This window comes from Dysidea avara, chromosome 1 (assembly GCF_963678975.1).
Source record: "Dysidea avara chromosome 1, odDysAvar1.4, whole genome shotgun sequence".
NCBI classification, from domain to species: domain Eukaryota; kingdom Metazoa; phylum Porifera; class Demospongiae; order Dictyoceratida; family Dysideidae; genus Dysidea; species Dysidea avara.
The window spans coordinates 48623471-48648683 of NC_089272.1; the positions used below are offsets into that span (position 1 = coordinate 48623471).

General features: G+C 37.0%; 2 protein-coding genes and 1 long non-coding RNA gene across 4 annotated transcripts; all 3 read right to left on the reverse strand.

Moving 5' to 3' along the window:
* Positions 1 to 12456: 12456 nt before the first annotated feature.
* On the reverse strand, positions 12457 to 13076 carry LOC136250727 (uncharacterized). Of its 2 annotated transcripts, XR_010698688.1 has the most exons (4): positions 12917 to 13076; positions 12731 to 12861; positions 12617 to 12684; positions 12457 to 12564 (listed from the first exon to the last, which is right to left on the reverse strand). It is a non-coding gene; the product is annotated as an uncharacterized lncRNA (long non-coding RNA). The 2 variants fall into 2 exon arrangements; XR_010698685.1 differs by having other exon boundaries at positions 12617 to 12861.
* A 5300-nt stretch (positions 13077 to 18376) lies between these two features.
* LOC136247198 (uncharacterized) lies at positions 18377 to 20757 on the reverse strand. The gene is made up of 6 exons (XM_066038839.1): positions 20649 to 20757; positions 20486 to 20555; positions 20359 to 20420; positions 20068 to 20270; positions 19903 to 20013; positions 18377 to 19823 (listed from the first exon to the last, which is right to left on the reverse strand). Exons 1-6 carry the CDS (start codon positions 20755 to 20757, stop codon positions 18405 to 18407), a joined length of 1974 nt encoding a protein of 657 aa, XP_065894911.1. The 3' UTR covers positions 18377 to 18404.
* On the reverse strand, positions 20494 to 24228 carry LOC136247205 (uncharacterized). The gene is made up of 8 exons (XM_066038847.1): positions 24188 to 24228; positions 23067 to 23240; positions 22673 to 22943; positions 21069 to 22608; positions 20931 to 21011; positions 20793 to 20873; positions 20649 to 20726; positions 20494 to 20555 (listed from the first exon to the last, which is right to left on the reverse strand). The coding sequence occupies exons 1-6, from the start codon at positions 24226 to 24228 to the stop codon at positions 20809 to 20811; spliced, it is 2172 nt and encodes a 723-aa protein (XP_065894919.1). The 3' UTR covers positions 20494 to 20555; positions 20649 to 20726; positions 20793 to 20808.
* Positions 24229 to 25213: the final 985 nt, after the last annotated feature.

A 25213-nucleotide genomic window follows, 5' to 3' on the forward strand; every position in this document is an offset into this window, starting at 1 on the left:
ATTTACATAATTGAGACACTGTGTTAAGATTTCATGGACATGAACTACATAAGGTCACTATTGATAATTGACTTCAGATCTACTTTGTAGATAGTGTTGTGTCTTGGGAGGGTATGCCCTTAAAGTAGAACCTGTTGTTGTTTAGAGTTTGTGTACTATTGTGTAGAGTATGTGTATTATTGTTGTGTAGAGTTTGTGTACTATTGTTGTGTAGAGTTTGTGTACTATTGTTGTGTAGAATTTGTGTACTATTGTTGTGTAGAGTTTGTGTACTATTGTTGTGTAGAGTTTGTGTACTATTGTTGTGTACTATTGTTGTGTAGAGTTTGTGTACTATTGTTGTGTAGAGTTTGTGTACTATTGTTGTGTAGAGTTTGTGTACTATTGTTGTGTAGAGTTTGTGTACTATTGTTGTGTAGAGTTTGTGTACTATTGTTGTGTAGAGTTTGTGTACTATTGTTGTGTAGAGTTTGTGTACTATTGTTGTGTAGAGTTTGTGTACTATTGTTGTGTAGAGTTTGTGTACTATTGTTGTGTAGAGTTTGTGTACTATTGTTGTGTAGAGTTTGTGTACTATTGTTGTGTAGAGTTTGTGTACTATTGTTGTGTAGAGTTTGTGTACTATTGTTGTGTAGAATTTGTGTACTATTGTTGTGTAGAGTTTGTGTGTAGAGTTTGTGTACTATTGTTGTGTAGAGTTTGTGTGTAGAGTTTGTGTACTATTGTTGTGTAGAGTTTGTGTACTATTGTTGTGTAGAGTTTGTGTACTATTGTTGTGTAGAGTTTGTGTACTATTGTTGTGTAGAATTTGTGTACTATTGTTGTGTAGAGTTTGTGTACTATTATTGTGTAGAGTTTGTGTACTATTGTTGTGTAGAATTTGTGTACTATTGTTGTGTAGAGTTTGTGTGTAGAGTTTGTGTACTATTGTTGTGTAGAGTTTGTGTACTATTGTTGTGTAGAGTTTGTGTACTATTGTTGTGTAGAGTTTGTGTACTATTGTTGTGTAGAGTTTGTGTACTATTGTTGTGTAGAGTTTGTGTACTATTGTTGTGTAGAGTTTGTGTACTATTGTTGTGTAGAGTTTGTGTACTATTGTTGTGTGGAGTTTGTGTACTATTGTTGTGTAGAGTTTGTGTACTATTGTTGTGTAGAGTTTGTGTACTATTCAAGTTACTGGACCATGTAGTGTGTATATAATACACAAGTAGAGGAAGGTGAAAAAGTTAGGGGCTCAAAATTATTTGAGCAGACCCTTAAATGGAAGCTGGAGTCTTGTTAATGGTTATAGTGATTACAACAGTGTGCTCAGCCTGTTAGCTCCCCTCCCCCCCCCCCAAAAAAAAATAAAAAAATCATGCTATGAGATTGAATTGGGTGGCACTTTTTGCATAAACATTGTCAGTTAAAATCTTTCAGCCATGACATACATACATGCAATGAATTCTTCCACTATATGCTATAGAGTTGCCAATTTGGAAACCACGACAATGTTTAATCATGTGATACACTTGTGATGTCCAGAATGTGTCATGTAAAATAGTGAGAAAGTTTGTCCATGCAAAGTGAATTAAGTGTAGTAATTGACAAGGTGGTCTTTGTACAGAAATGGTCTATTAACCAGGTGGTCTTTAAGAAGTGGCCACTAAGCGAGGGTTGTACTCTAGGAAAAAGTATATGATGATTTGAACATTACCATTTTCTGTTTCCATTTCCAGTGTTTCCAATCGCTCATTTTGTGCACGTGTAATTACTGCTAACTGCCTATAAAAAGTAAGTGTTTGGCAGGTGCTGAAACTCGACACTCTAGCTATAGATGAAAAGTTCATATGTGATGCTATGCAAGAAAAGATGATGTTAGCTTTTTGCAGAGTGGCACAATTGTAGACAGTGTGGCTTTGTTGTGTTTCTTGTGAGTTCTGAACTAATTCACATACTGTATCACTCCTCACAGGTCCCCCAATTTACCAAAGACCGACTTCACTGGTAATATCATGGGACACATTCAGCCATACCTCATGTTGTGATGTGACATACAATGTGACCTTATCTGATGGGACAGCAGAACTGGTGGAGGAGAGAACCACTACTAGTAATACTATCAGTTTCACTGATCTTGATAATGATACTCAATATGAAGTGACAGTGTTGGCTATTAACAATGCTGGACCAGGAACTGTTGTTACTACTAATGTAACCACCTTAACTCCTTCAGGTTAGTGGATGTGTGTTAGTCGAGTTGTGATAATACCATGACAATAATGTCTTGTGTTTTGTAGGGCATTATACAACAGTTACACATGTCACATTATGTGAGCCCATGAACAATCAAATATCAAATTACTCACTATAAACAAGGGATTCGATTATCTAGTAATTGTTTACACAATGACAACCACAAAGCCATTGTATAACTTTGAATTACAAAATCAGCCTGGGAAAACCCACATGTAAAATTTACAGTAAACTTCATATTGAAAACTTTGATGCATTTTCTGTACATTTAATTTTTACGAATTAAAATTACGGAAAATAACACCGTCTTTTAAACAACGCATAATAACTTCCGCATACTTCAGTTTAGGGAGATGGGGTTGCATTTATCAGAATCATTGATAAATTGCGTATCGAGTGATATGTAAGATTTTGTATAGCGACCAATGGAAAAGAGAGGAGAGAGCCTTGTATGGCGAATTTACGCATCCAGGTACGAAATTGTACTGTGAAAAAACCTTGTTTTTTCGTATGTTTCGTGATGTATCTTTGTAGAATGGCCAGTTAAGCCATTTGTTCGGTTGGATTCTTAATCTGTACGATTCAACTCATTGAATGAGACCAAGTTTAGCAAATTTGGTGAGGGAAACCCAGCGTACTTTTTAAGGTTTGCGTACTGAAGTAACGAATTTCTCCCATAGAAAATTGTATGGAGCGCGCATTATGGTGGAGTCAGCTGTTAACGACTGCCACTATGAAAGTGTTACAACAATTGTTCAGATGCCATTGTATAGAGAAATTCAAGGGCTTTGTTTTTATGTATGGTTTGTCGGGCAAATTATGGATTCTCATGGGCGTACTTTTACCTTATTTGTATATAACGCAAATACATGTATTTTCTATTGGGCAAGAAACAATGGCTGTTCAAAAAAAACCTAACTGATCAGTGGGACCAAGCTAAAGCTACAAAAAGGACAAGAAGTAGTTTTTAGGTTGTTTTAATGCATATTTCATAAGAATTAAGGGTAAAATTTAGTGCTTTGTAAAATTTTCCAAATGTTACATTTTCTATTAGCCTTTTTTGATATGTATCAGTCTAATAAGTGTTTATATGTACCAGTAGTGAAGAAGGGGGTTTAGAAAACCCGGACCGGACCGGACCGGACCGGACCTAGTCTCGCGGCGCCCGACCCTAAAAAGAGGGTCTGGTGAAACTGTGTACAAAAAGTTTGAGCTCTGGAATGTTTATTGGATGACGTTTTACGTGTTACGTAAGTGTACTGTTTACGTCACAACATCCATTCAACCAGATCCGCTTACAGCATCACCAAACCAATAGCGCTACTTTATTTATTCAACATTAAAACGAACCCAACAGAATTGTATGGCTGTTTTCTCAATGAGTTTAAGCAGCAGAGTCACCGGATTTAATTAACCGTAAGCCACGAATCTTTTGAAATGTACGCATTACATAGTCAATTTGAAATGGAGCGATCTGATTGGAGCTTCCAACATTCCGGCAGTGCCAAACTTTTTGTACACAGTTTCACCAGACCCTCTTTTTAGGGTCGGGCGCCGTGAGACTAGACCGGACCAGGTCAACTTCTTCAAGTAAGCCAATTCACACAATAGCTGTAACATACAATTCACGCAATAGCTAGCTATAATATACACTCTTCACCTTGTAGCCACTCTGTCAAGAACATAATCAGCTAGCTACAATGGCTCAGACTACAACAGCGATTGCGCACGAAACTTCATCCACGATAAAACAACCTAACCAAGCTATTAAAATACTTTCTACTACATTACACTACACAATCGCTACAAAGCTACAAGCTCTTTCTACTGTTTAATACACACACTAGTAACCACCCAAATTTATTAGAATCGTGATGCACAAAGTGAAAGGAACTAAGATAACAGTAAACCTCTGAATTTATTTCGGTAGTGATGAATGAGTAATGGAGTATTTATAGCTACATGTCAAGGTAAGCTTTAAATAGAACAAAACCTTACTACTCCAGAAATCTTCATTATAGCTACCCTGCATGAGCACTAGCTTACCTTTCTTAGTTAGCCAGTCATCCATGACCATTCCTTTACATAAGTTCGAAGGTTTGCTGTTATCTTAGTTCCTTTCACTTTGTATATCACGATTCTAATAAATTTGGGCGGTCGCTAGTGTGTGTAACAGTTGAGTACAGCAGAAAGAGCTTGTAGCTTTGTAGCGATTGTGTAGTGTAATGTAGTAGAAAGTATTTTAATAGCTTGGCTAGGTTGTTTTATCGTGGATGAAGTTTCGTGCGTGATCGCTGTTGCAGTCTGAGCCATCGTAGCTAGCTAATTATCAGTGTTGGGCAAGTTACTTTGTAAAAGTAACTAGTTACATATTACATATTACTTGCAACTGAACTATTTAGTTACAGTTACATATTACCCATAAAATAAAGTAACTGTAATAATATTACATATTATATTACTTTTGAGTCCACAGCCTTAAGCTGTCACGTGTGAAACTATCACCTTATCACGTGACATGATTGCGCTGTTGGACAATATGCAAATTTTGGTTATAAGTAAGAAGCTGGTGAATAAGCTTCATTCAGTAGGCCTCGTTACTTCGCTGTGGCTGAGCATTACTCAGAGGATAACTAACGAGATTAGTAACTTCGTTACTTGTAGTAATAATATTACGTAATATTAGATTCGTTACAGTAACTATATTACTTAGGTAACGCGTTACATTTGTAAGTAAAGTAGCTTACGTTATATTACCTGTTTTTATAGCGTATTTCGTTATATTACTTTGTTACCACAAAAGTAATAATATTACGTAACGCGTTACATAAGTAGCGCGTTACTCCCAACACTGCTAATTATGTACTTGGCAGAGTGGCTACAAGGTGAAGAGTGTATGTTATAGCTAGCTATTGCGTGAATTGTATGTTACAGCTATTGTGTGAATTGGCTTACTTGAAGAAGTTGACCTGGTCCTGTCCGGTCCGGTCCGGGTTTTCTAAACCCCCAGTGAAGAATGGCTCTGTTGAGTACTGTGAGTTTAAGCACAATAAACATTGCTTACCTGTTGATACTTGAAGAAATTATCTTCAAGTGTGGTTTTTAGATGTTTGAGCAAGTGCACATGTACATATGTGCATGAGGCCACTTTACAAAAGTAGCAGTATGCCAATCTAACCTTTATGATCTGTCTCCTTACTGTTTCTCTTGTTAATAGTACCAATATCACTTTGAATATTTTGCTACAATGTTATTATCGACCATCAAAAAGTGTGTGATGTCATCTTTCCCACAATCATGAGTGAGGGACCAGTTATCCCTGTTCCCCTTCACTTTAGGGCGTGATCATTACAGATCTACTAACACTTTTGACAGACGCTATACAGAGCTCTTGTAAAGTTATGCTACAGGTATTTATAATTGATTTTGCCATAACTATTATGGCTGTTGTGGCTGTGGTTGGGCAATGCATTAATTAAAGTATCACTACAACAAATTAACAAACAAAACCACAATGAAAGGTTAAAGTCGCACACTATTATTATGAGGTCATTTTGTGGTCTGTGGGAGGATATTCCTGTAAGTAGAGATCCCCAAAAAATGATGCGTGCACCTAAAATGCCATTTTCAAGAGACATCTTATGCCACGAAAGTCACCTTTACGGAGTAATATTAGTCCATCTAAGGCCAATGAAACTTGATTACCAGTTTCTCGCTCAGATTTTTGAAAATTTGATGCAGGCAGATGGTTATTATTCATTATTTTCAAAAGCACAGCACACATCTAAACATGAAGATTTTTGCCAAAAAAAAAAAAATGGTGAGATCTACACTGATTACTCTTGCATTAAATAGCTAAAGTAAGTTACTAATCTATAACAAGTGATTTTTCCATTAGAGTATAGCTGATTGCTCTATTAGAGTAAAAGTGACTGCTCTATAATAGTATTTCAATCTGAAATACCAATAATGAAATTCCATGTGGGTATATCAAAAGCATGTGGGCAATGACACGAAATTGCTAATCAAGTTTCATTGGTCTAACATGAAATACAGTATTAAATACAAGAAAATACTTAACAGTGACTGGATATAGACTCACTCACTCACTCACTCACTCACTCACTTACTCACTCACTCACTCACTCACCACAGTCGCAAGTCTAGAGGCCAAATGAAGCAGTGCATGGCCACCATTTTACGTCACAATAATAAACTCACCAGTGGGATGTGCTTTTTGGGTTTTTACCACTTTTCGCTGTTTCTTCTTTCAGATGCAGGAAGTGTATTGACCAGACCAAATTTGTTTTCTTCCTTATGGACTTTTTTCTTGTGTCCTTAATTCAGAGAGTTTGTTTAGAAAGACATCAGCTGTGGACAGTGAGACCTTAATTACCCAAACTTTTGATTATCCAAACCCTTTTATAATTATCCAAACAGTAGCAGTGACTGTATTTTGTCAACAAGTGTATGTTCTATTAGAGTAGTTGAACATGGCTCTGTATTTTATCTCAACTAATTCACTTTAATATCTGAACACTTTTTTGTGATATTCACACAGGTACTCAGGTAAAAATAGAGAGGTTCCACTGTTCCTATAAAATAATATAGGTGCACTGATATGACATTTAGCTGATATTCCAATAACCAATATAAAACAAGCAGAAGGAAAAATTAGGAATTTTAAGCTGGATTATGGATCAAAAAACAAAACAGCAGGTTATAGACTGAAGAGTAGGGATTAGATGTCTGCCAGAATATCTGCAGGTATAGGTAACCTCCCTTGTTTCACAACTTTCAGCTGTTCCCTTGTTTCCCTGCTTTTTTGTTCTTTGATCACTAATCCAGCTTAAAATTCCTAAATGCGGGCGAAAAGCATGACACAGCCAGAGGGAAGCTGTATTGCGCTATCACAAATCGACACCTTGCGTTGTCAGCAAAAAGGACTGGAACACAAAGGAGGACAAAGGTAAGTCCATGATACGTGCATTGTACGTGCTGTGGTTGGTGAAAAAGCACATTTTGGAACGAAGCGACGTCGAACAGTGAAAAAATCAAGCCTGTAGCCTTATCCATTGTTGAGTTATGCTTGGCTGAAGACATCAGTTAGTTAGTTAGTCAGAATAAAATTCTAGTAAATAGTTTAAAATTCCGTAGAAACTTGTTGGAAGGGTTTGGAGGGTCACCCTGAAGGCATTTTTGGGCTTGGCTATGCCTAACCAATATTGCCAAGCTGTTATGAAGGATATTCGAGGTTGGTTTTAGGGTGATATTTTTTGGGTAAGAAAGCCCAAAACTGCATGATCCCTAATATACAGTACTACCGTACTGTATGATAATATTATCAAGCTGATTAACAAAGCCAATCTGATATGGTAGCATAAACTTTTTTTCTTACAATTTTCACTCAAAGTTCAGCTTTAAAGTGACAGTGTGGGACTTCAATCAATAGTCGACATTACATAAACAGGCACTGCTAGGATATTACTAGAGCACAAGTGCCCATAAATAGATGTTAATGCTACTTATTTGCACATGTTACTGATCTGATACTGATATACAAAAACAATGCTGATATAGTATAACTGATAACCTATAGCCGATCCGATTTTTGGTGCACCTCTAATTGTAAATACTGTTTATATTGTAGTGTTACTTGTTTGTTGCTTTAATTCTTTTCTCTTAATTCTATATGTGTAATAAACATTACTTAACACTTGTTAAGATTGTATTGTGTTAAATGTTAAAATAATTAATTCTATTCTTGTTCTGCAAAGCTTCCTTGGTCATCTTTGTGTGGAATAAAAATGACAATGGTTAATGTACTATGTGAGAAATGTTTAATGTCTATAAGTGTACTACATGCAGAGCTTATGATAAGAAATTTCTGTTGTCCTGCCACAATGTCCTGGCAAACCAAAATTGGCCGGACAATTGTTCAAATTGACTGGACAATTGTTCAAATTGACTGGACATGTGGAAGATGAATGCCCAATGTGTCTACTGTAGCATAGCAAATTAACATTATAGTGGTAAGATGTCACATGCCTTACTGCAGCTGTTATGTAGTTACTGTACACTAGAGGGTTGGCATTGGTACATTTGTGGCCACTCCCTTGGGTTGTAAGAATGTATACTATCTCCTGGCAACCAAGTGACTGTTATTGTTGATAGCATGCCAGCTCAGCCCTTGGGCTCCTTCCTTGTGCTTTGATGGGACACTGTGTCCGGACAAATTGCATTATGGTCAGACATGTATGCAATTTGACTGGATTTTGTCCGGTGTCCGGACGTTATCATAAGCTCTGTACATGTATGTGTCACTAATATGGAGAAGCAGAACAATTAACTTGACTTTTTATTTATTTAATGCAGTGACTGGTGTAATTGGAAACGATGGAAATGGAGAATGGAAAACGTCAAAACTTCATCCATGCTACTGTAAAACTCTGCTTAGTGGTCACCACCTGGTTACTAAGACTACCTGACCACATGTTTGGTAAGTGTGATGAGGTTCTCATTTCATCAAGCCAGTCATAGGTTTCCAAATCTATTTTCTTTTGCTTGCATGCACCCATATAAAATCAAGGTAGTTTCTACCTTGTCAGAGCTTTACAAGGTAGTTTCGAGGTTGCTAAATAATTGTATAACCAGGATAAGGTTGTATTCCAGAACCATATGGTTGTTGGGAGGTTGTATTACCATGATAAAGTTGTCAGAAGGTTGTTAGTTTATTGTACGTATACCACCATAAAGTTGTTTCTTAGAATATAATTGACCATCGTAAGGTTATATGCTCTTATACATTATTATTATGTTCTTGTGACAATGTATATAATCAATGATTACCACATGTGTACATATAATGGTATACTATTTTGCATGTAAAAAAAACTAAGTTGTATGTTCACTTCTTATAATAGATATGTGTGCTGTCACTGCTGTGGATATTGAACCAGTGCTAATGTGATTGGGCACTTGATTTAAATATACAAATGTAAGTTTGTATCTATGTAGTCTACAGAGATATCATGCAGTGATTAAATCCTATAAAGTCTGATATATTATACAGAAAAGTTTCCAATATAGATAAAGTTCCCTTAAAATATGAATATTATTAGGTGATCATATAGTACAATTTACCTGACCCAAGCCATATAGCTATAAGAAAACAGCATCACTACAAGTGTACATGCACTGTACATTATATAGACAGAATCTAGATGTGTCTAACCCATCTGTGCATGCTGGCCTGCACACCTCACATACCCATGGTTGCCCACTGAGTGAATCCGCCAAGTTGGTGTTGATAGGAAAAAGTGTTTCAGAACTATACTTCCACAGACAGACAGACAGACATTCAAGCATATAATCAGTGACCCTTACCAACAATCATGCTGAACTACGTACTGTTAATATTACATATGTCATGTAGTACATGGGAGCTACATGCAGACCATACGACATGACTATAGCATACCAACTCCTGCAAGTAATTTACCAAGCCAGTAATGTGCAATGATCTCTTCACAGGTAAAAGTATATGCAGCCCAGCGAACTGAAGTCTCATTGAAGAACAAGACATGATGAAGAGCATCTATAGCCTGGCAGACCACGGCATGCAGTGTGCTATAATTGACAATGAAGGCTAGGGGCAAAGAAGACAGGACTACACTACTGAAGCATGGCTATAACATTTCTTCACAGCATTGAGCTATGATGATTGAACCACTGCAATCACTCAGCCAGCAAAGAGTAGATTGAAGATAGCTCCTGGGGAGGTGAGAAGGCGGGTCGCGTAATTGTAGTTAATCCGAAATTTAGCCTCACCGATAGTGTTTATTACTTTCTCACCAGATGAAACTACTTGCTACAGTGTACTACAGTGGCTCAGTAGTGAACTCAGTCCAGTTATGAAATGATTCTCCACTCAGTATCAAAGCTATCCAGGCAGGTTTTCTTCAGGTCAGTAGCTAAAGTAATTATTGTTGTGAATATTATTAACAGTAGTGTGGGAGACATTCTGTGTAAATAGCATAACTATTTCCTCAAATGTATTATTTTGATGTTAAAAATCACAAATAAATAGCTCAATAATTGAATGTATATTATCACAAATGTGCAATACATCTTGTCAAGTCTTTAGGGCACTGGATGTAGCTGTGAAGAAAACAGCACAAATGTTGAATATCACTGTACCATGAAGAGGCTATAAAATTCTTTATTTCCTTGTTCTAGCACCAGTCAAGGGTTTCAGGTACAAAGGTGATCCAGCATTGACCAGCAATATCCACAACACCTAGCTGTGAACATAAAGCAATACAGTGTTGTGTGACAAATATTTACATGTACACTTTTGTTATTTCCAGACCCACCATTCCCCACTACTATGATAATTTTCACTGATGTACTGCAATGATGTACTGCCGCATACACCAGATTTGCTCAATGCAGCAGAAGATAACTGATGAATGTATTCAAGAGATAAAGCAAGCCGTGACTTTGGAACAATAACACTAACAATTGAAGTAACAGATGTTAGTTAAAAATTATGTTTGTGACTGTTTTATTTTTTGTGAATGTGAGAGCTAGGGCATAGTTTTAATACAGCTTACACAGAAACTAGGACCAAAAGGTACTCTTAATTGCTATGAACAACCTTGCTACTAGGTAGTATGTAAGGTGGAAAACAACTTGAAAGTGTGTCAATTGCACAGTGTTTACAAGCTGAAAATAGGTGGATCCATCCTGGTCGTACAACTAGACTCAACCTGGTAGCGAGATAGTAACACAACCTGGTATCCAGGTAACAGCAACTATGTTTTTTCTATATGGGAATGCACATTGAAAATCTAGTGGGTCTGCTGCTCCACCTGAAAATTGTGTCTAGTAACAAAGGAGTGGACAGCCAAAGTTTCAGCCTTTTGTGATGAATAGTCTTGGAGTTATAGCGCTAGACAGTTGGAACAGGAATGAACTTGATTTGTACAGCAACAATACGGCAAATAAACTACAGGTGCTTACTAAATCAATTATAACTCACAACTGAAACAAGCTATAAAGACAGGGCTTGGCTCAGTCTGTTCACCACAAACTGGCACATCGATCAGAGTGTAGTGTTTTCCCTGTACATCTCCGTGTGGACAAAGCAGGCTATTTCAACAATGAAAAATTAATGATGATGGTAAACTTTATCCATATCATAAATAAGTGCCTATAACTCACATACCATACTTTGTAAGAACACAAAACAAAAATTTTCTTACTTCCAATGAACAGGAGAATTTGATGCGGTATAGGTTTTATTGATTTGAGCTTTGTTTCAGTATAATTATACCAAATTAAAGCAATTGACACATGCGTAAAATTTTTATGTAGCACTACCCGTATATTTCAATGTTTTTATAGCAAAATAGAATTTTGCAAAAACAGCCAGTTTTTGCTCAGCGGGTCACAGTTTTCACCAAGATAATCTTTAAAGCTGGCATTTTAAGCACATGTAGGAATTCATTGACATATATAATTATGCTTGGCATAGTTTCAGGAGCAGGCTAAGAGTGGAGCTATGCATGTGAAGTTTGAAACATACAACAGACACAGATGTCATTCTGGGGCCAGCATGCCCCATGATAAGCCCCCAGGAGAAATTCAGGTCTTAAAACTTCACTTTCTGGAAACCTCAGAAACGGCCCAGAATCCATCCCTGCTTCATGACATCATTAAGATCACCAGGGCTATTATAAGGTTAAATGTATAATGGTTATATTATTATTATGTATATGGAGCTTTGTCTATGTAAGTCAGTGGCAGATCCTAGGGGGGCTGTAGTGTGTGCCCTTCCCCTAAAAAATAACATGATACAACATCCAGATACTCTAGAGTGGTTAGTCAAATACTCTAATTGAGTAGTCTGCTCATGATCACATGACAATACTCCATAGTTGCTGAGTATGAAAAACTAAAATCTGTACATGTAGTGATAAGTGTACCCCATATCCATGGGCACACTTATCCTGCTAAGCATGTGGTCTCGTGCCATTCTTTAGGTCCAATAGACTTATCACAGCAGATTGTGATCTAGACTACAGACTAGCATGAGAACGAACCACTAAATGGCCTACTAACCTCATTCAATCTCTGGATGACCAGTTGTGTAACACCAACCCTAGTAGCTCCTGTATCCCCTTTACCACTGGACCCATTAATTTCATTATTGTTGTTAATTTATTTAATGCCCTTTTGTTGAAAAAAGAAATGTGTGCACTAGTTCCAGAAGTTACCATGCCTGCAGGCTGGGCCTTACATTGCTTCTGTAGTTATAGAAGTTTCCTGCATGTGAGATGACATACCAACCTTCACCGATCACTACAGTTTGCCATACCTGCGAGAGGGTCCGCATGGAACTGAGATTCACACTGACTGGGCCACAGAAAATTGGCAGGAATATTTCTACAAGTAACGAAGTACAATAAGATAAATCATGCAGTGCACGTACTATAAACGTCTTAGATCACTTGGCTAGCTAATGGCATGTTAAGGAGATGCGATCTCAGGAAGAAAACTCAGTTTTTGATTCACAAGTGATGTTTATCTTGCACACCATAGCAGCAGAGTTGTAGGTGCATTCTAAATGGGGACATTAGTATCTAATACAAGAACAATGTACAGTGCAGTAAAATACCTGATTAATATCTTCTCTCTCCAAACTATTGTAGACTTTCACATCACGAAAGATGACCTTCAGAAAACTCAGCAGGAATTAAATATCTGTGTTGTGCTGCAAAATCATCAATATCTGTATCCAAGCAGTCCTTTAGAGTGCTGAACATGGCACGATAATGTTGCTTGTGAAGAATGAGAATCTAATTCAAAATATCAAACAAGAAAAATAATTCCTATAATGGTGACCAAGAATGTTGGCAGGAGGTTGTCATTATTTCAAAGTAACTTAGCACATGAAAACTGGACATGTACAAATCCCACAATATAGTTTTCATTACAGGCAAAGAGGTGTATCAATACGAGATCTTCTTCACCATTCAGTTTACAAGATTAAATTCCTAATCAAAGTAGATTGCTGATATGTCCAATTTCAAGTAGTAACATGTGGACTATAGCAGTAGGCAGTGTGTGGCTGTAAACTAGTTGCATCAGATAGAAGTTTTAATGCCTAAAGATTGGAGACTGTGCTTATTATGTCTATGAGAAGCATAAATGATGACGATAATACATTCATTGCAGTGATAAATGGCAAGTCGGGATTCCATCAACTACAAATGAATGAATTTAGTGAGTCCATCACTATAAGCTTTGATTTACAACTTTATGCAGTTTGTGTGTGTGTAGTGTGTGTGTGTGTGTAGTGTGTAGTGTGTAGTGTGTAGTGTGTGTGTGTGCATGTGTAGTTTGTGTGCGTGTGTAGTGTGTGCATGTGTAGTGTGTGTGCATGTGTAGTTGGTGTGTGTGTGTGTAGTTGGTGTGTGTGTGTGTTGTATGTGTGTGTGTTGTGTGTGTGTGCATGTGTAGTTGGTGTGTGTGTGTGTTGTATGTGTGTGTGTTGTATGTGTGTGTGTTGTGTGTGTGTGTAGAGTTCATGTAACAATACAACACACCAAACACAAGTACCTTTTGTTGTTTTGCTGATTCACTAGAAGTTCCAGTCAGTGATTTTTCGCCCTATATATTTAATGAAATACAATACAACACAATAAACCCTGTAAGGTTTGGTGCAGTATGTACAATACAAAAGGTTTCACACTTTTAACCATTAACCAATATATGAGTACATATTTGTGTTAACACAAACAAATTTAGTTTTAGCTAAATTTACCTGCCCTCGAGGTGTGAATTATCTGTGGGCATGCCTAAATTTATCAAATTTTGCAGCTAATAAAAATACTCATAACTTTGTACAGAAATCATGTATTTATTTCAAATAAAAACCAAGTTGTTTCTATCAGCAAAATCTTTTGTTTGGTACCATGTTTTAACAAGTTAATTACTGCCTCAGGGAGTTAAAGACAAAAATGATCAATTTTCTGTACAAAAATGGCAGTAAAGGTCACCAAAGGTCAAATCAGCAATGGCACTATATCTGAAAATACATGTATTGAGGACTACTATTTGTGTGGAAAGTTTCATGGCTTTATGAAAAAGTGCACAATTTTTTGGTTGTGCCGCTATACTAAAATGTATGTACAGTTGTTTAAATTCACAGCCATCACTTTCATATGCATTGGTCTACAAGTTGGAATTTGGCTTAAAATATGAATCGGCAAATCAATCAAGGTATAGCTTGAAGTCAATTTACACATAAATGTATGAAGGCGTTTTAAATGAAGAAGAAATGACCTTGCATCTATTACTTCACACATGACATTCATACCATTAGGATTAAACTAACTCTCCATGAACATGTGAATAAGATGGTGTATAGGTTTAATTGACTTGACATTTGCCTTCCTCAGTAATGGCTTGATTAAAACTTGTGCATTGTTGTCTTTGTAACATGAGTAAATTCACTAATTTATTAAAATTGTTTTCTCAAAAAGTATGGTAGGTAGGTTTTGTTGAGACGGTCACAAATATACAAGATCAATGAAATAGTTACAAGCTTCTTGAAGTCTGCAACTTCACTATATGTCGGCAACTACACACATACAAAAATAGAATGTGAATAACATTCACTTAAAGATTTGATATAGTGTACTAAACAAATGAAGACATTGATTTGATACCAAAAAATCCAAGAGTACAGTACATGCACCGAGTCAATATGTGCCAATCAATTACTTACCGGGCTTTTGAACTCTGAAACTTCATTGTATGTTGGTATCTACAGAAAAAAGTTGGACAACTAAACATCAATGTTGAGCATAGCTCCATAAAGTTACGAGTCATACTTTGAAAAAGCTACGATATTTATGACATCTCTAAATGTAAGTATTAAAATGTACAGTATGAACATGTACACACAGAACTTTACACTTTTAGAAGATTTTCTTTTCTATACACAAAACACCAGTAGCATGTATGGTAATAGATCAAAGTTACTTACTGGTCTACAACTTCAGTATACGTTGGCATCTACAATAATGTATCATATAAACATGTGTGTAATTTAGCTTGATGCCACAACATAGAATTTTTTTTTATAATTATCGTGATACAATAGAATAAATAATTTGATGATATACAATTATGCTCACTCTATTGCTGCATATTTACATATGTTGTTAAACTAGCATCAAAACCAGGTTACTACTGCTGACCTGGGTGACCTGGACTAATTGAACTGAGGTATGTCAAGAGCTATGTTTCAGGTGCTCTGGCCACTACTATGTTGAGTACCAGTGTTGGGAGTAACGCGCTACTTATGTAACGCGTTACGTAATATTATTACTTTTGTGGTAACAAAGTAATATAACGAAATATGCTATAAAAACAGGTAATATAACTCAAGTTACTTTACTTGCAAATGTAACGCGTTACCTAAGTAATATAGTTACTGTAACGAATCTAATATTACTACTAAAAGTAACGAAGTTACTAAACTCGTTAGTAACCCACTGAGTAACGCCTAGCTACAACGAAGTAATGAAGCCTACTAAGTGAGGCTTATTCACCAGCTACTTACTTATATCAAGACTTGCACATTGTCCAACAACGCAATCGTGTCACGTGATAAGGTGGTAGTTTCACACGTGACAGCTTAAGGCTATGGACACAAAGTAATACAATATGGCTGGTTATCTAGCTAGTTCCAGCCCCCCTAGTACCATCCCAACCAATCTTTCCTCCACCCTCAGCAGGCCTGACTTGGTATTGGTTTCTAATGATTCCATTTGTTTGTTCGAATTGACAGTACCAACTAATACCCAGCAACATCTTCTTGCTGCTAGAGCTAGAAAGGAAGATCGATATAGCTCCTTGCAATATGACCTCCAGCTTTCTGGGTTAACTGTCAATCTTGTTCCAATTGAAATTGGTTGTTTAGGCCACTTTTTGCCAGAAACAATTGCTCAAATGGCTACTGCTTGTGAAGTGCCAAAGAAAACCATAAGATCCTTGTTTGAGCAGGCAGCTCGCATTGCTGTGTCCTGTTCTTACAGAATTTTTAATTCTAGAGCCTCCCCGGGCTGGGATCTTTTAGACCACCTTAGGTAAACTTTAAGTATTACATATATGTAGATATAGTTTTTTTTTGTTTTTTTTGTGTGTATTGTAATTTAATTTACCTTTAGTTAATGTAAGTCTTGCCAGGGCTCCTGTACTGATCCATCAGCACATGGTACCCCTGTGTCTAGGCCCCTGTATGCTTGTAATGTATATTTTGTCTTAATCATTAAGACGTTTATTCTCTCAATATTATTACAGTTACTTTATTTTATGGGTAATATCTAACTGTAACTAAATAGTTCAGCTGCAAGTAATATGTAATATGTAACTAGTTACTTTTAAAAAGTAACTTGCCCAACACTGTTGAGTACAAGGGTAGCACTATTAAAACTAAACAAATTATAAGGTGTATAATTAATAGGCCTGAGCCTATTATGCTCAAAATTTTACCTATTATTCTTTCCAGAATTTCCCAAAAAATTCTCCTATTATTCTTTTTGTTATTCTTGTATCCAGCCTATTATTCTATAATTATTCTCATTCAGACATATCTGTGGCTAGTCACATAGTTTTCAAGATGCTGCTATAAGTAGTTTTGTCCGAATCATTAATAGCCATATATGAAGCATTCCACCTTACACATCATTTTTCTATCCATAATAGTTACAGCAGACTTAGAATAGCTATCTACAGTAATAATTCAAGTGTACTTAATTATTAGTGTATTATAATAATATGCTGTAACTACTGTATACAGGGGCGTAGGGAGGGGGGTTCCGGGGGGTTCAGGAACCCCCCCTGTAAAATTTAGACTTCTGCAAGCAGGATCCTAACACACCATTTAGTGTGGCAGGACAAAATGAGTGAGCAATATAGTATAATGGCACAGCACAACAATTGATAAAACTTACATTCATCTCTCAGGGAAGGATTTACAGAGGTAACATGAGCCCTCTTCAAAACTTGTTAAAAAGATCGATATACTCTAATAGCGCAGTCAGGTATATACTCTAATAGAGCAGTCAGGTATACTCTAATAAAACATGCATATAAATATCCATGTCCATATGAAGTTTTTGAGACATTCCAACATTATAAATGCAAAACTTAGCATGACCTTATACTGCTATAGCTTTGGTGTGCACATGCAGTGTTTAAAGATATAGAGCTATAGCTATCACTTGTGTTATGCAAAATGAATTCATGCTATGCATATTTGTATAGTTATATTGTTTTGATTGTCATTTGTATCAGTGGATTCATGGCTCCTATACCACAGTGAGATAACCATCACTTACAGATTACTATATGTGTCTCTATGTGTTATGCTGTCTGTTTCCACTAGGTGACTTTATCTAGTACTACATTCATCTCAGGGCCACTTAATGCATCATAATTTAAATAAATAGGATGGCCAGAGCCTCAATATCTGCTTCTCAGCAAATATTCTTCTGTTGCTATTTTAATGAGTGGACAGCTAACCTGTTTCAAGTTGAAGTTAATAAACCTGTTTTGTAAGTTTAGTTTTTGTAAATACTCTTTGCCGTGCCTGTGTACTGTCCTCATTTTCGGTCAGTTGGGCGGTCGCATGTTGTCCGAGGATTGACTTGCATTTACTTTGTAGTTGTTTCATCACAATTTGATGGTGTTTAATAAAAATATCCTATAATACTATTCATTGAAGTCTTTATACGATATAACTTTTTTTATAGTCAAACAAATTACCAGACCACATTGTAAACTCCCCATCTCTTGATCAGTTTTACTTGTACTTATTAAATACTGTATTATGATTTTATGTAGCTAATGTATTTTTGATCTATATATATGTATTGTATCCTTCAAAGTGAAGTTGTATTGCAGTAATGGTAAATAATAATGACCCTCATATAGCTAGAGGGGAGCCTATGTGATTTTGATCCTGATTATAACCTTTTCTCCATACATTAATGATACTGCCTAGAAATTAATACCAGTTTTCCACCATGTATGCAGGTTATACATACCGCAAAATACAGCTATACATGGATAAAACAACAATAATAAACAGATTACTTGCTAAACAGAAAATAATATGCATATGATCCTGTGCAGTTTTCTAAGTTTAAAACCATTTCATGGTTATATTTAATGAAACGCTGTTGATTGGTTGATTTCATGCCATCATAAAAGTATGGTCGTCCATGCCACAACACAATTGAAACAAAGTGGCCTCCAGTGTTGATCGTGCAACCACCAAGTTGGTAACAATAATTGTAAACAGTGATGGACAGTGGCATCCAGTTGATCTGATGAAGGCTGAGAGATTCAATGCTAATAGGAAGCAGCCATGGATGCTTGTTCATGAAACCAGATGAAAGGACTCTTGGTTTTCCATTGCAGGAATAGAATTTCTCTCTACTGTTTTGTGTTTTGATAGTTTCTGTGGTATTAATCCTGTCACTGAGAATATAAGGAGCTTTCCGAGGTGGTTTCTTAGGGAACTCGGATCCACAGTATCCCATGTCATCTCCTGGAACTGGAAAGATTCTCTGAACATTGGATGGACACAGAGTCGGAGGCAATGAGAATGTTGTTTGGTAGCCTGTTTTCACTGGGTTGTTGGCTGGACAGTATTGAGATTTGCATTGCTGCGACACCTGCAGTTTCCATACATGTGAGATTAAACACAGAAAAGCATTCTCTTCCGTTCCAAAGCAATCGATCTTTTCATTATCAGCTTTGGTGAAATTGAGTCTACTGTGTGCTGCTTTCAGAGCAAGTGACTTTGCTTCTTCGATGTTTTTTCTTTTCATCAATGTGATACAAGCCTTCAAGGTGTTTTCCATGTCATCAGTGCCAAGGTTTTCTGTGAAGTTTGGGTATTGTAGGCAGTACAACATAAAGATGGTCAGAAAGTTGTCTGATGTACATGTGTTGGTGAATTCTCGATGGTGCCATTGAATAGTTGCTGGTATGATACATCTACTGCAAATAAAATCACTTTTGCGTGTAGGTATTGGTATGCCAAGAGCATTCAGGCAGGCTTTATGAAACCAGTCTTCGCATCTGCTGCATTGATACGCTTTATACTCCTTTTGGTGATCTCCATAAATTACTCTTGATGTAGACCCATCAATCCAAGGAGTCTGGCAGAAACAGTAGAGATTAACATGATCTATTGTAGTCTGGCAGAACTGTTTTTGTTGCATAGATAGGTGTAATGTGCCAACATCTGGAGCTTTCAAGCTTAGGAAGCTGTGGAGGTATTGTGATGTGTCTTGAAGATTCACATAAGCTCTAGCTAGGTCCAAATTCTCATCCAGGCATGTCGCAATGAGAAGCACTGCTGTAACTGCATCGGCATCATTTGGTTTACAGCATTTCACTCCAGTGTAGACAGTTAAAACTGCATGAGCAAGTGAATGACAAGCTGTCCCAGCATGATAATTCAATTCCATGATGTCTGGTTCATCATATGTACAAATCACCTGTGCATGAAATGTACTTTTGACTAATTTCATTTGACCATTTAGCTATTATATGTGTAATATGTTTTATAATAATCACCTGAACTGCTGGTACATTATTCTCATCAGGAAGCCGTCTAAGAAATGCAACTTGGTTATTTCTCATAGTCTGGACAACTACTATCTTTCCCACCACTAAATCAGCAATTTGCTACAAACAAATGCAAAATCATCTACGTACATGTCTTTTAACTGTTGTACATACCTCTTTCAAGCTTATTCTACAGACATGTGGACAAAGAAGTGTTTTAGGATACATCTTCTGCAACTTTTTCAGAATACTAGACCACTTAAACTTGGTAGAATCGCAACAGGCAAAGTCTCTGGAAGCTGAAACATTGCTCATCCTTTCCCGTAATATTCTTGAAGTATAAGGTGACTCACTCACTCTGGTAAATCTTTTAAGATCTATTGTTAACAAATTAAAATCAAAGTACACTCATCAGATCAGAGCAATAAGTATGCATGTTATAATCATTTTAGAGTGTAAGTATACCTTCAGATGCCAAACAAGTGTGTGAAACATAGTCACTAAGCCGTCTGCTTATGTTGTGATTGCTGCTTATTATGTAGTGTGAAATTATGACAGTATTAGGATAAGTGTACTATGCATGTGAACTCACGTACCATTAGAATTATTCAAGATACAGTTCCGATCTTCATGATCTTCCACATTTGAGTTGGTGTTGACATCTACAATCATAATGAAGATAAGAAATACATCATTCAGCATTATCATTTTAGCTACTGCATAGCATGTGAACATTAAAGTATGGGTCTATGTACCTTCATTCTCCACATTTTCAGTAATACTTTCATCAAGATCAGGAGTTGCCTCAGTGCAGGTGGTTGGTTGACTTGGTTCTAATTTCACAATTAAATTATATATTAACATTATGTATGTAGTCCATATTCTAATAATAAACTGACCTGCTATGGAAGCACATCAGTGTTTCTTAGAAGGTTGGCTAACAACGTGATTGGTTTTTCCAGCTGCAGTATTGTCTGTGCCTGTGTTGAATGGTAGTACCTATACATGTATATATGACAAAACAATTGATGTACTACCTATATTGCGGCCATCCTTTTGTTCCATTGATTGATGGCTATTGTGAACTGTTTCACCTTCACCTTCACTGTCATTGACATCTGTAATATGGAAATACAAGAATATGTACACATCTATTGGAAATACTATAAACTTACTATTAGCAGCAACCTGGTTAAAATCTCTTTTTCTTGGAGGTTTTCTACCAGAAGGTCTTTCTTTGTTCTTCTGTCTCACCCTCTGAGTAAGCAGTGTCATATTAGGCTTGGTGTGGTCACTGATGTCCTGCCCTATCATTAGCTTGCAGGCAATTATGTGGTAACATTTTTTCACTGAAGGACAGGAGCAAGTCTCTTTTGGAAACAGTCGGACAGCATACGGTGTCTCATTATCTGCACCTCTTACAATCCAACATCCCATTTCAGTCAAACCAACTCGCTTGTCATGAACTGCTTCTCGTGCCAATGCTAGCTGACTGTTTAGCTTGCAAGTGGCTTTGTCACTGGATACTGAAGCAGTAGTGTCATCACGAAAAGAGCAAGGGCTGGCTTCTTCATAAGATGGTAAAATTCTATCCCCGGCTTTGGCCACAATTTCTTTGGGGTCTATTGCTTTTGGCAAGAATGGCATTAGACTGGCATCTCGCTGCAAGTAAGAGAGTTCTTCTTTCAATTGCCATGAACCACAAAGATGGTAAGCCCTAATAATTTCTCGCTGGTAATAGCTTGAAAGATGAAATAGAGATACACAGATAACATCAAGGGGAACTTGTTTCCATTGCTGCAGATTGTGGAGAACAGCATTCATGGATTCAGATGGATTATTTGTTAGCCCATTCTCTGGATCAGAAACCCCCATTTCTCTAAGTTTCCAAATGGATGAATGCTCCTTAAACGCTGGCAAAAGCTTTTGTTCAAAATATCTCAGAACAGTTGGATTCGTAAAGGAAGCCTTGGTGATGCTCCAGGAACTGTCGAAATCATCTTCATTTTCTTCAATCATCAAAGCTTTGAAACTGTTGGCATAATAACTAATCTCAGATGGCTTACAATTGGCTGAATTCTTCAAGTAAAAATGCAAATCAAGTTCTAGATGGTTCCAACAAAAAACATTCAGACACATTGGAAACACATCAGAAAAATCAAATTCTCGATCAGTAACCATTAGAATCTTCTTTGAAGCAAGCAGAGGTAGTGACTTTCTTATGGTTTTCATAAACAGCATGTGGTCTTCCTGAAACCTCCTGGAATGGATAAAGAAAGCCACTGGTGTGATAGGATCTTTCTTGAAAATAGCATTTCGGAAAACTAGAGTAGACAGATAGAAATCTCCCATGTTGAAAACAGTGTCATAATGCAGGGTTACAGGGGTCGTGGAAACTTTCAGAAGCATCTCTAAATTCTCCAAGAGAGGATGTGGTACCATGTGAACACAGACTGTTGGGTACACTTGAAAATTTCGAAGAAAATTTTGGGGCTCTCCCTTACGATCTTTCAGTTGTAGCTGGAAACATAGTTGGTATGTGTTGTAAATACCATCATGTGAAATCCGGAACTGGCGATTCTCATCTTTCTGGAAGTTTTTGATTTGATTCTGGTCTCTAGGTGTGTTGATGACATGTCTAGGCCCACCTTCATCTTCATTGACTAACTGTTGATAAACTTTCTGTGCTGACATCATTGGTCCTTTATTAGTAACCTGCAAAATTTTGAACATAATAGGCAGGTCCCTAACTATTTCATGCTTAACTATTACACTATACCTTTTCCTTAATGTGAGGTGCTGACCGTACAAATGGTTTGGTACTTTTCTTGCTGTTCCGGTGTGCACATGGTACAAATGCATTGTGATCTCCCAGATAGTGAATTAAATAGCTTGAGCCAATACCCCAATATTCCAACCGCTTGAAGGAGTTATCACCAGTTTGCTTTTCTATCCCTGCTACATCAATAGCTCCAGTCTTCTTCTTCACAGAATAATTCCCACGGTCAAAAGTCCTAGTGCCTTTATGGACCCATCTATATTGGTCACATCTGTGTAGATAAAGAGGTAATTTTAGCACAGTATAATATACACAAACAATATAGGTATAGGCAAGAGTTAATAATAACTCTTGATATAATTCTATATGTTCATGATTGCATAGCTCACTATACCTTAGCTTCTTTTTGTTGCTCTCCCATTGAGATTCATCTGGACCTAAATCAGTGTTCCTCCTCGGGGTTGCACGGGTGGCTTGACAGAGGTGTTCAAAAAATCTTTGTAGTTGGTTCCAGCTCCTTCTAAATAGGATACAATCTCCTCCATTTCGAGGGCACCATTTGAAATCACTGTGCAGTCATCTGTGTCGTGATTCGAGCCATCTTCCTAGTCATCCATAAAGAGATTAGTCTCAGCAGATACTAAGTAGCTCAAACTGATTTAAGTCACCGTTACAATAAGTCTGTCTTGTAAGTTTGAGTATAATGTAGCTAAATCTCTCAAGCTTTATTATAAATAGCACCTCTGAAGTAAAGAATGCTGCTCTCAGCTATGGCTTATTGCAGAAATCTCTCAGTGACACGTGAGCACAGCTACGTCAACATGGCTTCGTCCCCGTCCCGCTTTTACCCCCTTTCGTCCCCGTCCCGCTTTTACCCCACCCCTAATCATGCAGTTAAATCCCTGATGTTGGCTGCAGATTGTTAACATGAAACGATCTGACTGCTCTATTAGAGTATTTGAGCGTTCTATTAGAGTATATCGATCTTTTAGAGGTTTTTCAGCTCCTTTCAGCCAGCACTCCTGTCAGCTTTATATCATGTGGTAACTTAACTCTTTCTTCTAGGTAATCAAACAGAGACACGCCCCCTAATTCCACCGATTATTCCCGTGGTCGTCCGATTATTCTAAAATTATGCCTGTAACCATCCTATTATTCCGGAATAGAGGATATGCATGCTATATTATTCGAACGAAAAATGATCAGCGGCGCGGCGCTTCCAAAAAAAGTTGATGGTGAACGACTATCGAAGATTTACGAAAATTCCATATAAAAGTACTGGGTAGTGAATGCGGCTCGAAGTATAACTCGCCTTTTAAGCTACAAGCAGGCTTTCTGTTGTCGTGAACGATTACCACAAGGTCACGAAAAACTCATATAAAAGTATGGGCAGTGAATGAATGTTCGAACTGGAACTCGCCACTAAAGCCACGGGCCAGCTTCTTCTCGCCGGATGTACTACTTCTTAGGCAGAAGGATATGTCACTTAGTAAGAATTGCTCGTAACTGATCTACCGTCCATGTAATGAATCGATTCGCATTCCGTTCACCGTCATGACGTATGAAAAAATCACGTGTTCATTAGAATGTATTCGGCAGTGCATATCCTCTAATTGAAATTGGTGACCTATTATTCTCAAGATTACTCCGACATAATAGGCGCAGGCTTAATAATTAATGATCAGTCAGTGGTCATGGTTGTTTGCAAACAGCAAGATACATTCCTCTTAAGTGAGTGTAGCTTTAACTCACCATACTAATAAATTACAGTAGCATGGTTCCACATACAGTATCACACATTCCTGATATTAAAAGTGAGAGTGGCTCACGAAAGAAGCTGGCCTACCACAAGATTAGACCATGTCTTGTACAATAACAATCAAGTAGTGAGCAACAGATATGGATTCGTGCAAGCTGAAACTACTGACAAACGGGCATGGCTGTATGTATGGCTTTGTACAGACAACAAAGCAGTCCTGATAAGTGGAAATGGCTCATGAAAGAAGCTGGGTTGCAGCAGGACTAGACTATGACGCATTAATACTTTCAAATCATCCAACTATTTAATTTGTTTCACACATGATCTACTCCAGGTCAGACCTGGATAAAATGTGACCTGGTTGACCCAACTTGGTTTCAACACTGTTTTAAACATGTGCAAATAAAGGCTATAGACACTACATTTTAAGCATTTTGTCCATAATTAATATTCTAGAAATATCAACCAACAAATATTAGTAGTTCTGATAATTACAAATTATAATTAAAATTCCATAGTTGTATCATAATAATTATAAGCATTACACTATTGCATCAATCACCACAATATACATTATGTATAGCAATTATCGTGGCATAACCTATACAAAGAATATGTGTGAAAGCTACAACTTGTATTTAGCAAGTAAAAAAAAGGTAACACATACACAGTGGAGCCTCCCTACATATAATAGACATTTTGGAACCAAGATTGTTTTTGCTGGAACATGCAAGCATGGTCACAGATCTCCATGTTTTCAAGGAAAGTTGTCAGGTGGTTTC

Bases quoted from the DNA above. Each gene is read 5' to 3' on its own strand.
- LOC136247198 (XM_066038839.1), bottom strand. From the start codon at position 20,757: ATGTTAATATATAATTTAATTGTGAAATTAGAACCAAGTCAACCAACC. The intron at 20,421-20,485 runs GTGAGTTCACAT...CATAATAAGCAG, and splicing joins TTGAATAATTCTAATGGTAC to CAATCACAACATAAGCAGAC. The intron at 20,014-20,067 runs GTATGTACAACA...ATTTGTTTGTAG, and splicing joins GTAGAATAAGCTTGAAAGAG to CAAATTGCTGATTTAGTGGT.
- LOC136247205 (XM_066038847.1), bottom strand. From the start codon at position 24,228: ATGACGGTGAACGGAATGCGAATCGATTCATTACATGGACG. The intron at 21,012-21,068 runs GTAAGTTTATAG...TCCATATTACAG, and splicing joins TAACCAGGTTGCTGCTAATA to ATGTCAATGACAGTGAAGGT. The intron at 20,874-20,930 runs GTAGTACATCAA...CATTCAACACAG, and splicing joins AAAGGATGGCCGCAATATAG to GCACAGACAATACTGCAGCT.